This window comes from Diadema antillarum, unplaced genomic scaffold (genome assembly GCF_040938485.1).
Source record: "Diadema antillarum isolate AM-2024a unplaced genomic scaffold, OU_Dant_1.0 seq00001506_RagTag, whole genome shotgun sequence".
NCBI classification, from domain to species: domain Eukaryota; kingdom Metazoa; phylum Echinodermata; class Echinoidea; order Diadematoida; family Diadematidae; genus Diadema; species Diadema antillarum.
In genome coordinates this window covers 487,365-506,581 of record NW_027272240.1, presented here as the reverse complement: position 1 = coordinate 506,581, position 19,217 = coordinate 487,365, and the positions used below count along the sequence as shown (strand labels likewise).

Here is a 19,217-nt window from a genome sequence, read left to right as displayed (position 1 = left end):
TGCTCTTCACAGAGCTGCCAATTCAAATGTATGCTTTTTGATACAAACATGTACATCTGAGTCATTGTTTCTTCTTGTGATCATCAAATATAGAATATGTTTCTTCAAACATAAATATTTTGTTGGAATTTCTGTCAATAGGCATGCTGGCTTGATACGTGCATGTTCCAATTGAAAAGTAGGCCTACTGCACTTTCAAAACTTTGTTTCATTCTTTATTATTATTATTGTATTTTTTTTTTGCAGTGCATCAGTTCATTTCATGAGCTTCTAAGGTTTGCAGCCCTGTCTGTGCCATTTATTTATTTATTTATTCATTTATTTATCTATTTATTTTTTATTTTTTTACACATGTATTTATTTATTTATTTATTTATTTATTTATTTTGGTTGCAATATTAATATAGGATCTATTACTACCTTGGGCTGAGATGCATACTGCTTGGACATTGCTGTCAAGAGCACATTTTTTTTTTTCTTTTCAGCAACCTGCTCCCCCCTCCCCCATCAGTGACCAACATCTTTTTTCTTCCTCCTCCTCCTCCTCCTTCTCCTTCTCCTCCTCCAGTGACGTTATTATCATTGATGGTATTATATGATATGCTGTTATATAGTATATTTCATTAGGTTATTAATGTATTAAATTACAATACTATTGATCATATTGATTATGCATATAGTCGCTCCCTATATGAAGTACAATGTACCTTCCGGCCAGCCCATCTCCTTTAAATCTAGAAATGCCGAGCGACAGAGGTATATCACCGGTGATTGTGTGGATAGAGATGATGAAGTTGACATTTGTGGTGATTATTATGGTGTCTTATAAGCAAGGCTCAGTGCTTATAAATTCTCTTACAGTGAAAGGGGGGGGGGGGACAACCAGAAAGTATATTTACACAAATGCCTTTCCTGAAAAAGTACAGGAATACTTATGAACCTCTGAAATTAACTTCGACCATTGTTTGTTTTCTTTTCCTCTGTTTTATGTAGGCGCTCAAACAAGTGACACACAGCAGACTGTGATAGATGTAGCATTTATCCAGTGTACACGGAGTGAGTTCCTATAAAACTGTGAGCCCCTTGCATTTGTATGGTGCGCGTGTCCGGCAGAAATGCAATAAAGATATTTTGAACGGGAGCTGTGAGCAATCTTGGAGCCTGTTGGCCTCTCTCACAAAGCCCAGAAGGGGGCAGGCATGGAACGCCTGGGATATTGTCGCAAATCCGACACGGACTGTCCACACTCGATGGTGGTTTCTGCAAGCAAAGGCCTCCTCTTCACCTCCCACCGGTCGCGTTGCCACGGCTGCAGTCGGAGGACATCAGAGATGATCCCGACGTGGAGGATATGGACCGCCCGGCGAGCTGCCTCAGTAGTCCTGCTAATGGTGCTCTACTTGTCGTCCGGTAAGTGGGAAATCCGACAGGCTGAAATTGCCCCACAGTGGGGGAGAATTGCTTTAAATGGACGTCCACAAGGACGGAGGAGGGAATGAGAAATGCCTGTAAAAAAAGTGAAATATGATGAATAATTTTTTTCTATCTATATTTAAAATGAATGATACTACTTGAAATGAAGTCATTTGATATTTACCGAGTCTTTCTGAACGTGTAGGAAGACTCCAGTTAAAGGGATGGTACAGTATTGGTGGAGATGAGAATTGGGCTTTTAACTATTTGTGAGATACCAAGAAAACATGTATGAAATAGTACAGAGCATACCATTTTAAGAGGAATTCAAAGTTTATTTGATGAAAATTGGGTTCGGAATGACTGAAAGATCCAAAAACAAAGTAAAACAAAGCGATCGTAATGAAAGGTGGGTCCCACACTTTATTTGAGTTGGTCTGTTTTGGATATCTCAGCCATTTCAAAACCAATTTTTATCTAATAAATATTGAATTCCTCATGAAATTGCATGCGCTTTCATATTTCATAAGAGGTTTTTCATTATCACACCAAAAAATGTTAGAAACCTGAAATTAGGTCTCAACCAAAACTGTACAATCCCTTTAATATAAACCAATAAAATGTCTCACGTTTTGATGAATGAATTCATGTATAATACACGTACATGCCCCCACACTTTTTGTGCACCATACAAAGGAATACATAAGGTGTCATCACTTTGGGCCCCCACACTTTTTTTAACCCGGAAGTACGTAAGTGGGACTAAGATAGAAATAGATAGGGATCTTGAAGTATGGCGGCAGTAAGGTTATGTTTTTTCTCTGAAGATCCTTTTTTTTTTTTTTTTGCTTGTCAGGTGAAGAAACCCGGAAGTGGACGGGTAGAGATGAGCTGAGGACCCTTTTTTTTTTTTTTTTTTTTGCTTGTCAGCTGAAGAAACCCGGAAGTGGACGGGGAGAAGAGATGAGCCTTTTTTTTTGCTTGTTAGCTCATGAAACCCGGAAGTGGGCCCCCACACTTTTGAAAACACTGCGCCGGCCCTGTAATAGCTTCCCTGATTTTGAAGTTATTGCCTAGATAGTGGAGTTGAACATACTAGATAGCTGCAATGCATGTCACACACAAGGATCTCCCCGATAGCCCTTTTCAATCAACCCAATGTTGACGTTTGAATGTAAGCAGCCTGCACCATGGCATTTATGTTCAGGTCATGTTACTGGGACATCTCTCGAGAAGAATTGTTCAGATTTTTCTATGTGAATCTGTTCTTCTCATTTATGATTAAATAGCAGAATACCATCTGGTGACGAGGGTTTGAAAGAGCAAAGTTCCATTTTCTCAAAAGATGTGATACTGAAAAAAAAAACACTCAAGGCCTGGTTTATATGCAGTAGCAATATAAAATGCTTCTTTCAAGAAAAACTGTAATTAATGATGATGTTTTGTGCAAAAGGAAGTTTAGTTCAGAGGCAGTGATATAATAGTTGTGTGATATGTTAGTATATTGGGTAATGCATGGAGGATGCTATGCAGAGTTACTATCATCTGCATTTTAATGAGTTTCAGCTTGTGCATTGTAGCATAGTGTTCATTCAAGGATATCATTGGCTTTACTTTGCAATTGTCCAAAAAAGAGGCTTTTAAAAAAATATCCTTATTAGAATGTTAAATACCTGTTTAACTTTTCATCACTTTGTTTCTGTTTGGGCTGCAGAAAAAAAAAATGAATCGAAAGCTTTAGTACGCTGAATGCTTAATGTTTGAGAAGTTCATGAGTATTCTCACTGATGGTCACTTTCTTGTGCACTAAACTTGCCTTTGTGTTTTTGAAGTTGGAAGGATTACCCTCTTTGCAATTTTCTCTCTAGTTTAAGTGTTGGGAAATGGAATATCAACAGGTAGAGCAAGTAAAATTACCTTTATTGTAGGAAATACACAGTGAAACGTGTGCTTTATAATGCGTCACCTTTCGCAATCTGTCTTGCAGCTGTATCAGCTACGTCTTGCCAGAGAAGGGAGCTAATAGAGGGCTACGTCCCCAGCGACATGAACCGCGTCAACGACTACAGACCCCGCAACTCGGTCCACACGATGGAGGACTGCGTCACGGCCTGCTGCGACACGACGGGCTGTGACCTGGCGTGGATGGTAGAGGGCTCCTGTTACTCGGTGGGATGCAGGAGCCCGGCTTCGTGCAAGACCCATGAGAGCGTAAATTACAGGGATTCCCAACTGGCATTCATCCGAGACTTAGGTAGGCATTATCGTAATGATTAGACATTACTCCACACTTGTGCATTCATCGGCTGTGAGAGTGTAGTAAAAGTCATATATCCATGGTAAACATGAAGTTGAAATATTCAATGTGTATGGTTGTAATCTCATGGTGTGACATTCTCTATGAAACTGGCTTCATAAAACTTAGACTATGTGGGCATGGCTGACAAGATATTCACTGACATTTGTGTGTGTGCGTGTGTGTGTGTATGTGTGTGTGTGTGTGTGGGTGAGTGTACAACGTACAAGCATGTTTGTCATCATTCAAATATAAATGATGGAATCGTGTGTTCGAGAGGGTTGTACCATATCGGTGTATAACATTTGTTTTGTGTTGTTTTGTTTTGTTTTCTCATATGATCTCCCATTAATGCACATCGTATACGATATAAAAGCACTCTGAAAAAGATGAAAGACTATTAAAAGCTGGGATAAAGTTTGGGATTCTGGCTTTTCTTCTTTTATAGCTCACCGGATCTAAAGTCTCTAGTGAGCTATTGCTATCACTCATCGTCTGGAGTCCGTTGTCCATTGTGCATCCTGTGTCATGCGTATTAACTTTTGGCATTTTCATCTTTTTCTTGAAAACCCCATGACTTTTCACCAAATTTGGTCCGAAGCTGCATCCCTAGGGGAATAGGATGACAATTTATTTAAATGGGCACCATGCCCTCCTCCCCAAAGGACCCCCAAAGGACCCTCAGGGGACCCCAACCATCCCTTGTTAAGGAATTATCTCTAAAAAAAATATCATATTTTGAACCAGAAGTGATAGAGCTTAAGTACATTGATTATTGTAGTAATAAGTTTCTTCATGGTAGTTCCAGGGTTGCTCCCATTTAGGCTCTGTGGGGGTCCAAAATAAGGCCTTCATTTTTCATTTTACATTGCAAATATTTTATCCACAAGTTATTAGAATGTATTCAGTACAGTAGGTGAACTATTCAAAAGCTTGATGTTGCACCAGGTACTGAATCCGTGGAATTGTGACATGTAGCAGTCAACCAGGCATTCCCATCTTCAAAAGCTAATAGAGAAGCAGGTGCAGTGGATAGTAATTCACCATAGTACAGTGTACATCATGGTGGAAATGTTGGCGAGGTTGAATGAATTGGAATGATTAAAATTGTTGAATGTACACCACTAACTATCAGAGTGTTCAGCTTGCAGTCTAATGAACAGAATGAGGGTTTTTGTCTTTCCAATGGTTGATCAATGCAGGGTTCTTGGAATCATGGCTACTTGTGACTGATAAGGTTTGGGCTAGAACTATTAAGGTGTAGTACATAAAACTAAGAAAAAAAATAAAATAAAATCAGTATTCTTTTATGTTATGTTTATAAAACTGCTACCTCTCTGAGTGCTTGCTCCACTCTGCAATACTGGAAGCCAAATTAAACATAGTGTGCCTGGAGTACTAAAAGCTTTGAAGAGTACAATATCGCTGCATGTTATCACATTACAGAACATTGTACAACATTGTAGTTTGAAGACCACACTGTAGGATGAGCATATGAACAGATGTTTTCAACGTTTCGTGCAGCTGCCCTGTGAAACCTGGGATATTGAAATCTTCCCCTACTTGATACAATATACATGTGTTAATAAAGGCCTGATAATAAAATCCAATAACGCCAGCTGCAATTAATGCCATTTTGACACAGAAGGCTGTCCATGAATAAAGCCCATGGGTCTGGGTATCTTGACAGCACACTACCAGGTACCTTTTATTGTGTCCATACGTTGTGCACAGTGCATCTGTGCATTTTAATATCTTGATGTGATTTCCGTGCACATGTGCATGTTTATCCATACAGTATGTGTATCCAGGCATGGGAAGGCTTTGTGTAGAGTTTGTGGCAGTGAAAGAAGTCTGTGAAAGGCACCGTCATTGACTGTTGATGGAAGAAACCTTACCTATAAACCCTCTCAACACCATACCTCGAAATCCTGTCAATATTGTGTGCCCGCAGGGCTGAAGGAGTTAACCTTTGCAGGGGTCTGAGATGCTATTGAGAGTACTAGGCTATAAATCTTCACAGTGAGATTGTGAATGTGTGCATTTCTTGGAATTGTGTCTACTGGGAATACAATTTCAATCATTGTTTGGGGGGGGGGGGGGGGGGGAGGGAGATAGGCCTGACTCTGTTGTTGGCAATATGATACATTATATCGTGATATGCCCAATGGCGGCAAAGGCAAGTCTATGATGGATTATGGATTGAACAGTCTGTACTTCAAATCGATACACTGCAGGAAGAGGTTTCAGATCTCTGTTGCTAAGTATTGAATATCTGTGGCTGCTCTAAGTACCGGTAGATGCCATGGGCATTCTAATATCCATAGTTATATGGGTTGTATATGAAATTATACTTGTATGACATTCATTTTCTTTTTCTTTTCTTCTTTTAATGAAACATACTTGTAAATGTTCCTTCAGGTTGTTTCTAGCATTAATGCTGAGTATTATTTTATTCCCCCCTGCCTTCTGAAAGAATTGACTCTGTTCTTACAATGCTAGAAAAATGAACATGTACTGCTGTATTTTGAATTCTCTGTATGTTTCCTTTGTACACTTCCCTATTGTGGCATCACAAAATTCTTGTCTTCTCAGGGCCCAGTGTTTGTGGATTTTTAAAAGTAAAACCTTCAAAATTCAAAAACCTTCAAGGAAAAATGCATTTTTTATAAGACATTTAGTTCATAGACGATTTCACACCAGTATTCCTGTAGATACCACAGGCCTGTTCAAGCAGGTTCTCTCATACCTCCTTGGTCTGTTCTATCACAGCACAATTTACACAGTAGCAGGGCTGCCAACACTGGAAACTAGTTGAGAGTGAGACTCCCATAGGCCAATGCTACAATTTAGGAGTCAAAATGAGTGAGATCAATAGAAATGCATGCGTGCATATGAAATAAAGTTTTAGAGTGAGAACGGACCAAAATGCATGAGTCTCACGCTCAATGCGTGAGAGTTGGCAGCCCTGCAGTAGGCCTACTGGAGTACATCACTTTGTAGCATTGTACTGGCTGTTATCGTGATTACAGTGGGATACATTTAATGAATTGATAGACGTAAGTGCAATTGAGATTAGATGAGAGAGTACAAGTGTAGCCCAATTAAGCAAACTTGTGTATAATGGCCAAACGGATTATTTACAGTACTAGTAACTTGCTTAATGTGCAAATTAGAGGACATGTGTACTCTTTGTAGTGTAAAGAACATAATGGATGATAGATGAAACAAAATATCAATGTTTTTTTTTTTGCACAAAGTGGGTTTGTACCTAGCACCTTCAAAACATTGTAGAAGCATATTTTTAGTTCTTGTGTATGGGGAACACTTTATTACAAACACAGTTAGTTCTGACTCTGAGCAGACTAAAATACAATATATGTGCTGCCCTGTGATTTGAAATCATTAGGTGTTTTCAAAATCAGCCCGATGTTTCGAAATAGCGCGCTATTTTCTGACTTGGGAAATTAACCCGATCACGAAATAGCGCGCTATTTGATAATGTGAATACAAATTAGTGCGCTAATTGATTGAGAAAATTTCTCGAGTCCAACTTGGGAAATTTCCGAAATAGCAGGATAATTAATGCGAACTAGCGCGCTATTTTGATAATGTTCGGGCTGATGTGAATAGGAAATGAAATAGCGTGCTAATTTGCGATCGCGAAAAATATCTCGAGCTTTGATTTTTATTGGGCTGATGTGAAAACGCCTATTGTGTGATTTGCCTGGGCATGATACAGTGTCTAGACTGTTGATAGTATGCATAGTCGACCTTAAAGACTGTAAAATGATAATTTTTTGCATGCATTTTAATTTTTTGAATTTTGCGAGGGCCGCGATGCCTGAAATTAAAATGTATATCCCATGTGAAAGTTTTTGTTTACATTATGCATTGATTGTCAGTGGCAATACGCAAATATTTCATCCTGCGAAAAAGGCTGTTAGTTCCAATTCACGAAAATGTCATGCTGCTTTGCTTTAAAGTAATTTGCTCTATACCTGTGGCTAGCCAAGGCAACACCACCTCTTTCCCGTTGTTCATATGGCCACCCCGACAAGGGCATCATACCATTTCAATAGACGGATTCAAACTGAGTACACGTCTGACATTTTGTTTTTATAGTTGCCCTACCGGGCCAGTGGGCTAGTACAAATCGTGTGTTTTTGGCGCCCTGCATGCAACCAGAATGTACTGTACATGTAGTAGGATTAAAAAACCAACACTGTATGGGTATACAAGCTGTACTCCTAAAGGCTTCTTTCATAGTAGACATCCTGTAAGACTGTGTGTAATTACACACTAAGTGGCGCTGTCATCGATAAAAACAGTAACAGATGTCTCTTCTTTTTTTGTGTGTTTGTGTTTGATGGATTATCATTCAATGACTAGCATAGCTCTCTGTTTGTGCTTGGCAAACGTTCCAAGCTGGTATCAGTGTGTACTCCATCATCAACTGAAACAAAAGATCAGAGCAAGGCAAGATACAGTAGGGATAGATTAGGCCAAAATAAATAATATGTTAGTTTCCGGTAACATGACCTCAAGAAGAGTGGGTCGGAAGGTAGGGGAAAATTTCATTTTTCGAAAAAATTTTACCCTCTGGTAACCAAACCCCTAGAATAGTGGGTCGGAAGGTAGGGAAAAAATTTTATTAAAAAAAAAAAAATTTACCCTATATTTTATTTTGTCTGTATTTGCTTCCTGAAGCACAACTAAAATCTGTGGGATAGGAAATCCGAAAAAAGGGACATGATATGTTTTTATAGATATGAATTTTTGATCTAGAATGTTCTTATTTATTTAAAAAAAAATTGTTTTGGATAATACAAAGATTGAAATAAAAAGAAGAAACATAAGTAGACCTAGCTCTGTAGCATACGTTACAGGAACGTATGCAAGTCGCACAATATTGCAATGCACACACAGTCATTAATCTAAATGCATTTTATACCGTACACACATGCATTGCATTGTGTAAAAAATGTATTGGGTACGCTATACGGTACTTCGCAGTTAATTGCGTGCAGCACAACGTTGTACTAAGTCTAGTTGTACTTGTGCGCGCTGGTGCAACTTCTTCTGTCATTCTTCATATGAATCATAAAATTTCTGTTGAAAGTCTTGGAGATAGATTTCTTACACGGACGGACTACTGAAAATTTTATTTTTCTCTATGAGGATAAAATTTACCGGGTCAGCAACTTTTGGTCGGGTCGGTCGGGTTACCGGAAACAACATATTTTTTTTCTATGGCCTTACCCCTCAGATCCGGGGTCAGGATTCAAGATTTTGGCCTCAATAGAAGAGTTGATCATCAAAAATATTGATACAAAATTTATGCACAATGGATATTGCCAGACCAAATACTGTAAAAGCTGATATTTTCGCGCCACTAATCTTTCGCGCTTCTAAGCCGTGTCAGAAGACTTTTGCGTGTCTTTAATCCCCCAGAATCAAGACATCAAGTATTGGAACATATGGCACGTAAAAATATTCGCGAGCTTTTATTTTTGCGCTAGCTTCTGATTGCGCGAATTGCCCAAAAATTTCAACACCGCGAAAATTTCAACACCGTGAAAATTTCCACTTTTACAGTATTTTGCAAAGCTTACCTTACAACGTAGGCTTGCCTGAATTACAGTACAACAAAAACTATGAAATGCTCAGAAACTGAATTCAACGTACACCTGTTCACCCGCAGTAACAAAGTGGATGGAATATACGATATATGCCACAACGTACAAGTCCTCTGAAGAAAGCTATCTATGAATTTGAACACTGTAAAGCAAAATATTTTCGCAGCATGAAATCTTTGCAAATTTGAGTCGACTGCCTTTTTTGTGGCATCATATTTTCGTGAATTGCCACTGGCATTAAATGCATCGCATAGGCAAGAAATTTTGCAAACATTTTATGTTTGCAATCTTGGCTCTCATGAAAATTTGCAATTTAAGGATCCCTGTACATGCATTATGGTTTCACTAGTTGAGTATTAATGTATGGAGATGTTTGACATTAAAAATATGTAGGTTGCATTACAATATTTGCTCAGTGTAAATGGGGTTTGAACTATTCATTAAAATCACCTTGGATACTGATACAAGTAGTGTAGACACTGCACCCCCGTGATAGCCGATTTGTACACACATAAATACATGAGATGTGGTGACAGCATCATAAAGACACTTTGAAATAGTTGTGCTTCAAAGGTTTTTAGAGTATCAAAATACTTGCCCAACTCTTATACAGTAGTGATCATGTGAGTTGACTTTATGGTGTACAATGTGTGTCTGCCATTTCACACATGTGACCTTTTTTAATAGCACTACCATGGGAAACGGGTGACTGATCATGTGGAAAGGGGGACTATCGTTGTACATACAGTAGGCAGTGTCGCAGAGCCAGCAAAAATCAGCTTTTATATCCCAATCAGATTATCGTGTTATCTGGCCCTGTGATCCCTTGTACAGGCATTGTATACGTTATACAAGGGGCTGTCACTTGAAACAGTATGTAACAGCAATGAAAGACAGAGGCATCAAGCGTGTCAAGCCTATGAATGCTTCTTTACAAATACAGTGTACACAGCGCTGAATGAAAAGTGTATGATGGTCTTTTCCAAGCTTACCGAGACGTACAAATGTAAATGTTTCTTCTTTTATAATGGCTTGTCAGTCGTGAAGGATTATGGATCTTATGGTACATTGTCTATCTCTGTTTGGTTTGAATGAGGTTTTTACGTGATTGTATGATCTGGGAGCTGATTACACCGATAAGAACTGTGTGAAAAATAACCAAAAACTGTGTGTAAAACAACCAAAGAACAACAAAAACAACACTGTACAAATTATGTATTGTATTTGAGTTTTGAGTGTGTCTGTTTACCCTAGGTAGCCCCTCCCCCCCCCCCCCCCCAAAAAAAAAGAATAAAGAAAAAGAAAACAAGAATAGAAAAGAAAAAAGCCCTGAAACCATCAAAAGAAAGTGAAAGGAATAAAAGGAGAAAAAAAAAACTTTTAAAAATTCTTGTGGTTTGGTTGCCTATTATCTTTCATATTTTTGTTTTCAAGATACAGTTGTTAGTAGTGACAGGTGTCTAGATCCCTAAACAGGTGCAGGATGTAAACAAAACTATGTACAGTGTGTAAATTGTCTCTCATGCTTATGCATGCTGAAATTAGTGAGTCCATTGTAAATACCAGAATTTACATTTGAATTCATGTTAATTATAGGCAAACACTTGTGAGTTTCATATCTTTATTTTTAAAGCTTTTTTTATGCACAATTGTAAAAATTCCAACTTAGACTTTACAATGCACCCTTCACAGGCAATTATAATTGTGTTTGTCTGTACTATAAGTCTTTTCTGTTTTACAGTGCGTTTAGATTTGTGGTTGTGGCATTAAAGTCTGAGCAAGCGGCAGTCTCACACATTTTGAATGCCAGCTATCAAAGGGTGACTTGACAAAGTAGGAAAATATTAAATAAGATGTTTGACTAACCTTCAAAGTTTACATAGAATGCAGTCGGTTTCTATAGAGCCATAGAAAGTGAGCTTTAGATTGAACTATTGTGAAGTGGTTTACTACCTAGTGTATATTGCATGCCACTATTAAGATTTGCACAACATAAGACTTTGAACTGTAACTCAAACAATTCTTGCTCAAAGGTATCTCAAGGGCATTAAAGTATGAAGAGTTCAGTACAGTGTTATTGTATTGTACACAAGTCTGCATTTATAGTGTAAACACAGCTTTGTGGCTGCTATATTTATAATGAATGCTTAAAATCATGATATACACGATCTATATCTTATGATGTACAAGTATGTGTGAAATTGTTCCCATCGATTTGGCTCTTTGCTCTGACAGAGTTAAATGTCTTTTAGTGATTGAACTTGATATTATTTTTTCTTTTCCTTCCTGATCCTTATTCAACAGATTTGTCAACTCTGCTGTGTTTGTAAAGTTCTCAAGTTGCACAATGTACATTACATGTGACCAGGGGTCTGTTTCATGAAGTCATCACATTAAGTCTTTACATAAATTTCAAAATGGCCACGGTGGCTAATATGTAGCTGTGAGCGATTTTTGAACAAAAGTATAAGTCAATTTCATGAAGTCTCTCATAAGTGTCTCTTGTGAGCAAAAAGTCTCTTTTTAAGACTTTCATATTGAACGGACCCCAGAACTTATGATGGTCAAATACCAGATTCAATATCCCTAATTTGTTGGAGATGAAATAAATCAACTTGAACTTGAACTTGAAATATTGATATGAAATATATGTAGGGCCCTACATAATGTGCACATGTAATCGCAAATGTATTGTTACTTTTGTTTGGTTTGTTAATGCAGCTTGTGTGCCCGGCTATGAAGACTGTGAGCTCCATGAGGTGTGTGAGGAGGACCCGCTAGACTTCGAGGAGGGCTACAGCTGTCAGTGTGCTACAGGATACTCAAGAGATTCAGAGGGGAATTGCGAGAAAACACCTGGTATGAAGACTAGTGCAGGATTGGCATACGTGGCGTCCTCTAAACTACAGTTTTAGTGTACATTATGAAACTTTCAAAAATGATGTACTATGTACAATACAAAGGAGTTCTCAGTGAAATTCATGAAAATTATGTTGAAAACAAATAACCACCTCAGTGCAGTCAGTGAGATAAACAGCACAATTTATGAGCAAATATAGTAAAAATATGTTTACTTCAGCACTGATTCCTGATTTTATACACATGTAGATATCTTTTTGTTATTACGGTATAAGTGTAGAATTTAAGGTCTGGTTTGGACTAAGGTCCCACTTCACTAAAGGTAATTCAGTTTAAATCCTTGGATTAAGTCTAGATAATAGACTAGGGCCTCATTTTATCAAAATAACCTTACCACACAGGCTGCCATAGACTTATGATAGAAACCAACCACATGTATATAATCAATTATGAATATTCCCTCCTCATAAAACATGCCCATATTTCCTATCATAAATACAAAATTAATTACAGATATTTCATGGAGTGGGCTGATTTATTTCAGCATGATTTTTTTTCTTTTAAACATGCATACAACATATCTTCTTTGTTGGTATCCGGAATGAACAAAAGTGCAGTACACATTATTACCATTTTATAGCCAAAAAGTTCTTGGTACCATTTTATAGCAGAAATGTACACATTATATATTACCATTATGAAAGCCAAAAAGTAGACAGGAGATTCTACAATGCTTCTGTGGTCAGAGACACCTTTCTTGTGTACAGTGTTTTAAAAGCTCATTTCTATCAACCTATCATATCGCAGATTATCTACAGTAGATGATAAAGTGTGAGGGGCAGACAATGCTCAATAGATCATTTTTTTCTATGATGATGATGGTCCTGTAGCACCCACTATCAATTACTGTCATCTCCCTTGAATAGAATTTGTGAATATGCTTATATTTTTGTTGTTGTTGTAGTCATGACGACGACAGCCACCTATGATATTTGTCATGAAGATGAAGACTGTGAGGCGGACGAGTACTGCTTCGGTTTGCACTATTTCCAGGACGGGATCTGTGCTCCAGGTACTGTATGAAAGAGTCTGTGGTCACACGATTAGTCACTTCGCATTTGAAAGATTAGCATACCTCATAACTTGGGTAGTGATTATTACACTGTATATACTTCCAAAATCAATGAACATGTATTGGGGTTATATGTTTGTGCAATGAATGATCAACTGGTCTGTACACACTATAAAGGACAAGTGAGGTAGCCACAAAAGTGGCATTAAATGAAAGGATTGATTGATTAGGCGTATTTATTCACCTGCTGGTGCTGCCGAAGGTTTTTCATGGATGCACAACTGTACCCTAATTTTATTTCATTTTGAATCCACAGATGCAATAGTATATATTTCCTTTGTTTGTTCTTCTTTTTGTCTTTTTGTTTTTCTTGGGTGTTCAAGAATTGTGCATAGTACAGGGCATTGCCAAAGCAAAGTAGAACACTTTGATTATCTATTTCCAAAGTACAGATATACACTTACGCACATTCCTTATTTTAAGAAGAATAATGGAACTAACTATTTGAAGACAGAGCATGCAACGTACAATAGGTCAAGGGATATTAGGATACCTATGTTGAATATGATTCATGTTTTGTCTAGTACTGTGTCTGTGTCTGTAATTTTCTTTGTGTGAACATTGATGTTGTTGGTAGTCAGTGGATGTTCTATGTTTTCTTCTATGTTCTTCACACATTTTGGATTATGTCTCTTGAATGCTCGTACAATGTATAAGTCAAATATTTGTGTACATGCATACCATAGTGCCTTGTATACATGATCTATCGTTTTATGTCCATGCTGAAAGGGCTTCACAACTAGTGCACATTTTGGAAACTGTTGTGTTGTGAAACACATGCAGTGTACCATATAGCAATACAAAAATGTAGAACCAGTTGCAAATCTCAAGTAATATTTCAGCTCCGATTCATGAGATGATGCGTTGTGTGTTACGCTGGCAATACTTCGAAAGATTGAAACTAGTGTTAAGCCCTTGTGTATCAGTGGTCTATCTTTTATGTACTCATGTAGAGGTAGTAGCAACTTCTTTTCTAGACGTACTCTCTCGTTGTAATACTCTATTTTGCATCTTCGTACAGTTTGGTCTCATATTCAACTCTCCTTCTTTCTTTCTTTTTAAATATAGCAAAACGTTTGAAACAAAAACGTCAAGGTAAACGTTCTCTCTATACCTATATCCTCCTTTTCTTTTCATGCAATTTTGTTGCCATCTGCACACCACAGAACATGCTTTGCCGTGTAAGGTCCCATTCACTTGGCATTCTTGTGTAAAACCGACCAGAGAGAAATATTATGCAAAATCATGCAATCACAAATTTTGGATGGGCTACGTACGGTATGTGTGAAAACCACCCATTTGTTGTCTGTCCTTATTTGGCAATGCCATTTCTGTAATTGCAACATTGCGGGCTTAAAACAACTATAGACCAGCGGTTATGAAGACTTTACAGAATGTGATAGAGTGATGGGACCTACCTTTTTTTAAAAGATTTTTCTTGCTTATCAAATGCCTGATAACACAGCATGAGAAAAGTCACCTGTTTTTTTGCATGTCTTGTCTCTACGCCGTTTGCTGAACAAAGCTACACAGTTTCACTAGTGTCTGCTTGCATACAAAGCTGTTTGTGGAATGTCCATTCACAGCAAAATCCACCTTGGTTTTGTGTCTGTCATGCAAAGTTTTCAGCAATATCATTTAAAAATAAGATTAAAGTCTGAAAGCAAAAGAGAGGGGTGAAGATTTGCTATGATAGCTTTTTAAAAAAAAAAAAATCAGTTGTCACCCCCTGTACAAATGTATTTGTATTCAGATCGCAGTTGCCGATTTACACTGTATGTTTAAGCAAACATGTCAGAAAAAGTAACCACTGGGAATTGAACCTGTCATCTACTGCTTTCTGGGCAGTGACACAACCACCAGACTTTCCCTGGTTGCAGGCAGTGACACAATGAACTTGGAACAAATACCCAGGCTCTGAAATTCTGACATTGATATGAGATAAATAGTCCAAAGCAGACACAGCTTCTTAGACTTTTTTGGTGTAATATATTGATTGAACGCAATCTATTGAGAATATTATTGCAGAGAGATAAAGATGTGCCATAGAAGATGTTTTCCAACATGTGTGTTAAAATGGAAATCAGCAGCTGCGATCTTACAAATAAATATATTTGCACAGACGATAATGATTACCAAATCTGTCGGAGATATCAGTCTGTCTGTCATTTCAATTGATAAAGTTTAAGATAAGAATTATCACTCCTGAAGTGTGTGAGCTTCTCTACGATAACTTGTTTAACCCTATGTGTGCCAAGTCAATGACTCTTTCATCAGGAAGCTTAGTAACCCATCCAAACTTAATCTATTCAAATTCATTAAATTCTTCTGTCGAGAGGTTTTTTTTTATGCAACTGATTGACAAATTGCCCTACCACATTGACATGAATAAGCACTGAATTGATGAGTGTTTTAGTAGTAGCCATGATAAAAAATCATGGGCGTACATACTCGAGCAGGATTCGAACCTATGACCTCCTGATCTCATCTACATCAGTGCTTATTCATGTTGATGTAGGGCAATTTATCAATCAGTTGCCTCCAAAAAAAAAGTTGATGGAAGAATGTCATGAATTTGAATAATTACACAGTAACCGCTGCATGCTATAAGGATTAGAACCACCACTTGCTGTCGGGCAGAAGCTGGGTTGTCTAGTGGAGATGACACCTGTCCAGAGATCAGGAGGTCGTAGGTTCGAATCCTGCCCGAGTACATACGCCCATGATTTTTGATCATGGCTGCTACTAGAACACTGATCAATTCAGTGCTTATTTATGTTGATGTAGGGCAATTTGTCAATCAGTTGCATAAAAAAGTTTAATCTAGTCGTAGATGAGTAGATAAGTCCACTCAGATGTAGCAATATGCCTCAGTCCAACAGGAAGACCATGTAGTGACACAATAGGGGTTAGGGGGATTAGATAATCTCTATTCATTGACAGTTAGTTTCCAGATTTCTGTGCCAGTCAGTGACGAAATCACTCCAAAGTGCACGCCAGTCGCCAAACTGGCCTATTAAATGCCTATTAAATGTGTATTCACCAATGAAAATATTTTCCACTTGACATATATACCAACAAACTACAGAATGGGATATTTTCTTTTTTTCTTTTTTTGAATAATTTCTGTAGACAATACTTAGGTTTTTTTAAGCTTTTCATTTTTTATTTGCTAGTGAGCATAACTGATAGTGAAATTGCACTGTATGAAACCATGAACCCTTTACACCTTCCTGTGCTTTATAGTTTTTTTGCTGATTTTAATCTGAGTGAATGCATAAATGTTTGGAAACAAGAAATCCAATGTCAGTGCTACAGCAAGAATGCCTACAGTTTTGCTTGTTGCTGATAATTTTTGCATTGTGCTTTGCATGTTGATCATTACCTTTGAGTCTCCCAGTCCCATGCCTGACAAAAAATGCATGCATTGTTCCGTGAATCGTCAACACATTGTGATAAATGTACTGTGTAAACTGTGCATAATCTGATGTTGTCCCCCATGATAAACCTGTCTCCATAAAAGCCTGACAAAGCCATTAAACATCGACAACTTGACCTTTATTTATAAAATTCTCCAGACTCTAAGCTTCCAAATGATGTACTGTACAAGTAGACCGCTTTATTACCAGTTGCAGCAATCCCATATTGAGTAGGAAACAAAAATGGTCACCAGATCTATACAGTATCAAGAAAATTTGCAGTGAAGTCAAATGTGCATGAGATAATATTAGGGAACTATGCCATGCAAGTTATGCATGTTGACTTGTATTGATTCATAATACCAGTACCCTGCTCATCACTTACGTAGACAAAAGAATCTTAACAGCTACAAAATGATGATGATTATGATTATTGCTATTGTTGTTGTTGTTATTATTATTATTATCATCATTGTCATTATCATTAACATTATCATTATTTTTGTATTTTATCAAAATAATTTCATCACCATTTTACTATTTTGTTATGACTTCCTCCGTTTATCTTCATCTCATATATGCACAGACAGACTGCCATTCAGAAAGCAATACAAACCCTTTACAGTGCTAGTATCATTTACAGCACTGTACCTATTTATTGTTAAAAAGAACTCCATTGACTGTCTATCATAATATTACATTTACACTGTATATAACTCTACGATACACAAAGACACGTGTATGGTACTCAACCCTGCTCACACCAAAACATACATTGTTTTACAATTTTACATTTATATTCTACACGTAGATAGTCTAATAGTTACTGAATGTTAATTGTGCTTTGATATCACATTGAGACATGTCCAAATCTTAATCCAAAGCTTTCATATTCATGTTGTGTCACAGCCCTCCTGGGCATTCCCATTCAACTCTTTTTTTTCCCCTCCAGATTCTTAAACTTGGGTTCCATTGTGAAAAAAAAAATGTGATCCTAGTGGCAGAGAAAGAAAGAAAAAAAATATGTAGAAAAAAAGTTTTCACAGTGTGAATTGTGTATTACCTGTGCAGTTTTGTCAAGCATGCAATTTGTAGTCTATAAAAATGAATGAATGGGAGTACATGAATACAAAATTTAACGTGAAACTGAAATTGGATTATTATTGTACAAGGAGGTGCAAGAAGCTTCAAGAATCCAAATTGTATGGATTAGGATGCAAACAGTTTAATACTTTATTTTTCTTCCTCATTTCTTTTTCTTTTGATAAGAAATTTCTCATACCTCGATGTAGGGACCAAAATGTCAATGCGCACTTGACATTTTGAGAAGTACATTGTAAATATCGCAAGGTTGCACATTATGTTCTGATCTTGGCTTGGTAAACTTGCATCAGTACTCATCGTCATTGCAATGTATGCTCTCTCAGTCAACCATATGGACATACCAGTGCCGTTGAAGGATTAGGTTGTTGCAATTTGTGCTGTGTTTGCATGATTAATATGTTTTTAAAGAGATCATGGAAGCAAATGTACGGGTTGTTAAACTTTATACCTTTCCTCCATCGCAGCAGTAGTTGAGTGGATGCATTTAGACCTGTTGAGAAAGAGCTGATTTTATGGTAACACACATTTCCCACAGACATCTGCAATGAGTACAGAACATACTCAGGACTACAGTTGTAGTCTTCAAGAGGTTAATAATGGGTTTAATCTTGCCCCCCTACTATTCCCTTGATTAGGAAATTATTCAAATTTATGACCATACGGCATTTAATCTCTGTTCAGATTTGATAGTAAAAGCATTCAATTGAGCCATGTTGTCTTTGAGACTTTTGCAATCATATGGTGTGAACATATCACATGAAGCATATGTTCAATTAATAATTGCATATTAAAAAGCTATCCCCCTCACATTGTGTATTTAACCTGTTGCTGTATACATGTACTATTCTGTGATTTTTTATGTGTTTGTGTTATGCACTGCTCCCAACAAATGAGAGAAAAGAAATATCTTCAAACAAACTTTAATGTGTGTTTTTGATTTCTTTTATCCCATGTTTGCTGTGCATTTTTCATAGAGCTCTGAGACTCAAGAAAAGGATATTGTGTTTCCATAATCAATCTTGTACTGTGTGAATTGATGTAGTGCCATTCCTATCATTTCAATGTAGGAATGGAATCCAAATCCTGTCTGACCTATTAACTATTTTATAATTCTTTTCAAAGAAAGCTACAGCTGTATGTGTAAAATTTTATGACCAATCACAAAGTGTAATCGTGCAAAGAATTATGCTTTTACATATGAAGGAACCAAATATGTTCTGCAATTATTGCTTGATCTACAGGAACTGCAGTAGGAGGATTATAGCCTGTTTTTTTTTCTTTCTTTTTCATTGCTTGTGTAATGAGCTTTAAACTGTGAACCTCCTTGGTTGTATTGGCTATGATTTGGCACACTA

The 19,217-nt window shown here is 37.3% G+C and overlaps 1 protein-coding gene across 1 annotated transcript in view; it reads left to right on the top strand.

Moving 5' to 3' along the window:
* The window catches only part of LOC139710173 (dyslexia-associated protein KIAA0319-like protein), a 74,499-nt gene that overhangs the window by 12,312 nt on the left and 42,970 nt on the right, over positions 1–19,217 (top strand). The window contains exons 2-6 of the mRNA XM_071622106.1: positions 994–1,410; positions 3,401–3,667; positions 12,070–12,207; positions 13,172–13,279; positions 14,408–14,434. Of these exons, the coding sequence (XP_071478207.1) occupies positions 1,200–1,410; positions 3,401–3,667; positions 12,070–12,207; positions 13,172–13,279; positions 14,408–14,434 (751 nt within the window). The 5' untranslated portion in view covers positions 994–1,199. The remainder of the gene's footprint in view (positions 1–993; positions 1,411–3,400; positions 3,668–12,069; positions 12,208–13,171; positions 13,280–14,407; positions 14,435–19,217) is intronic.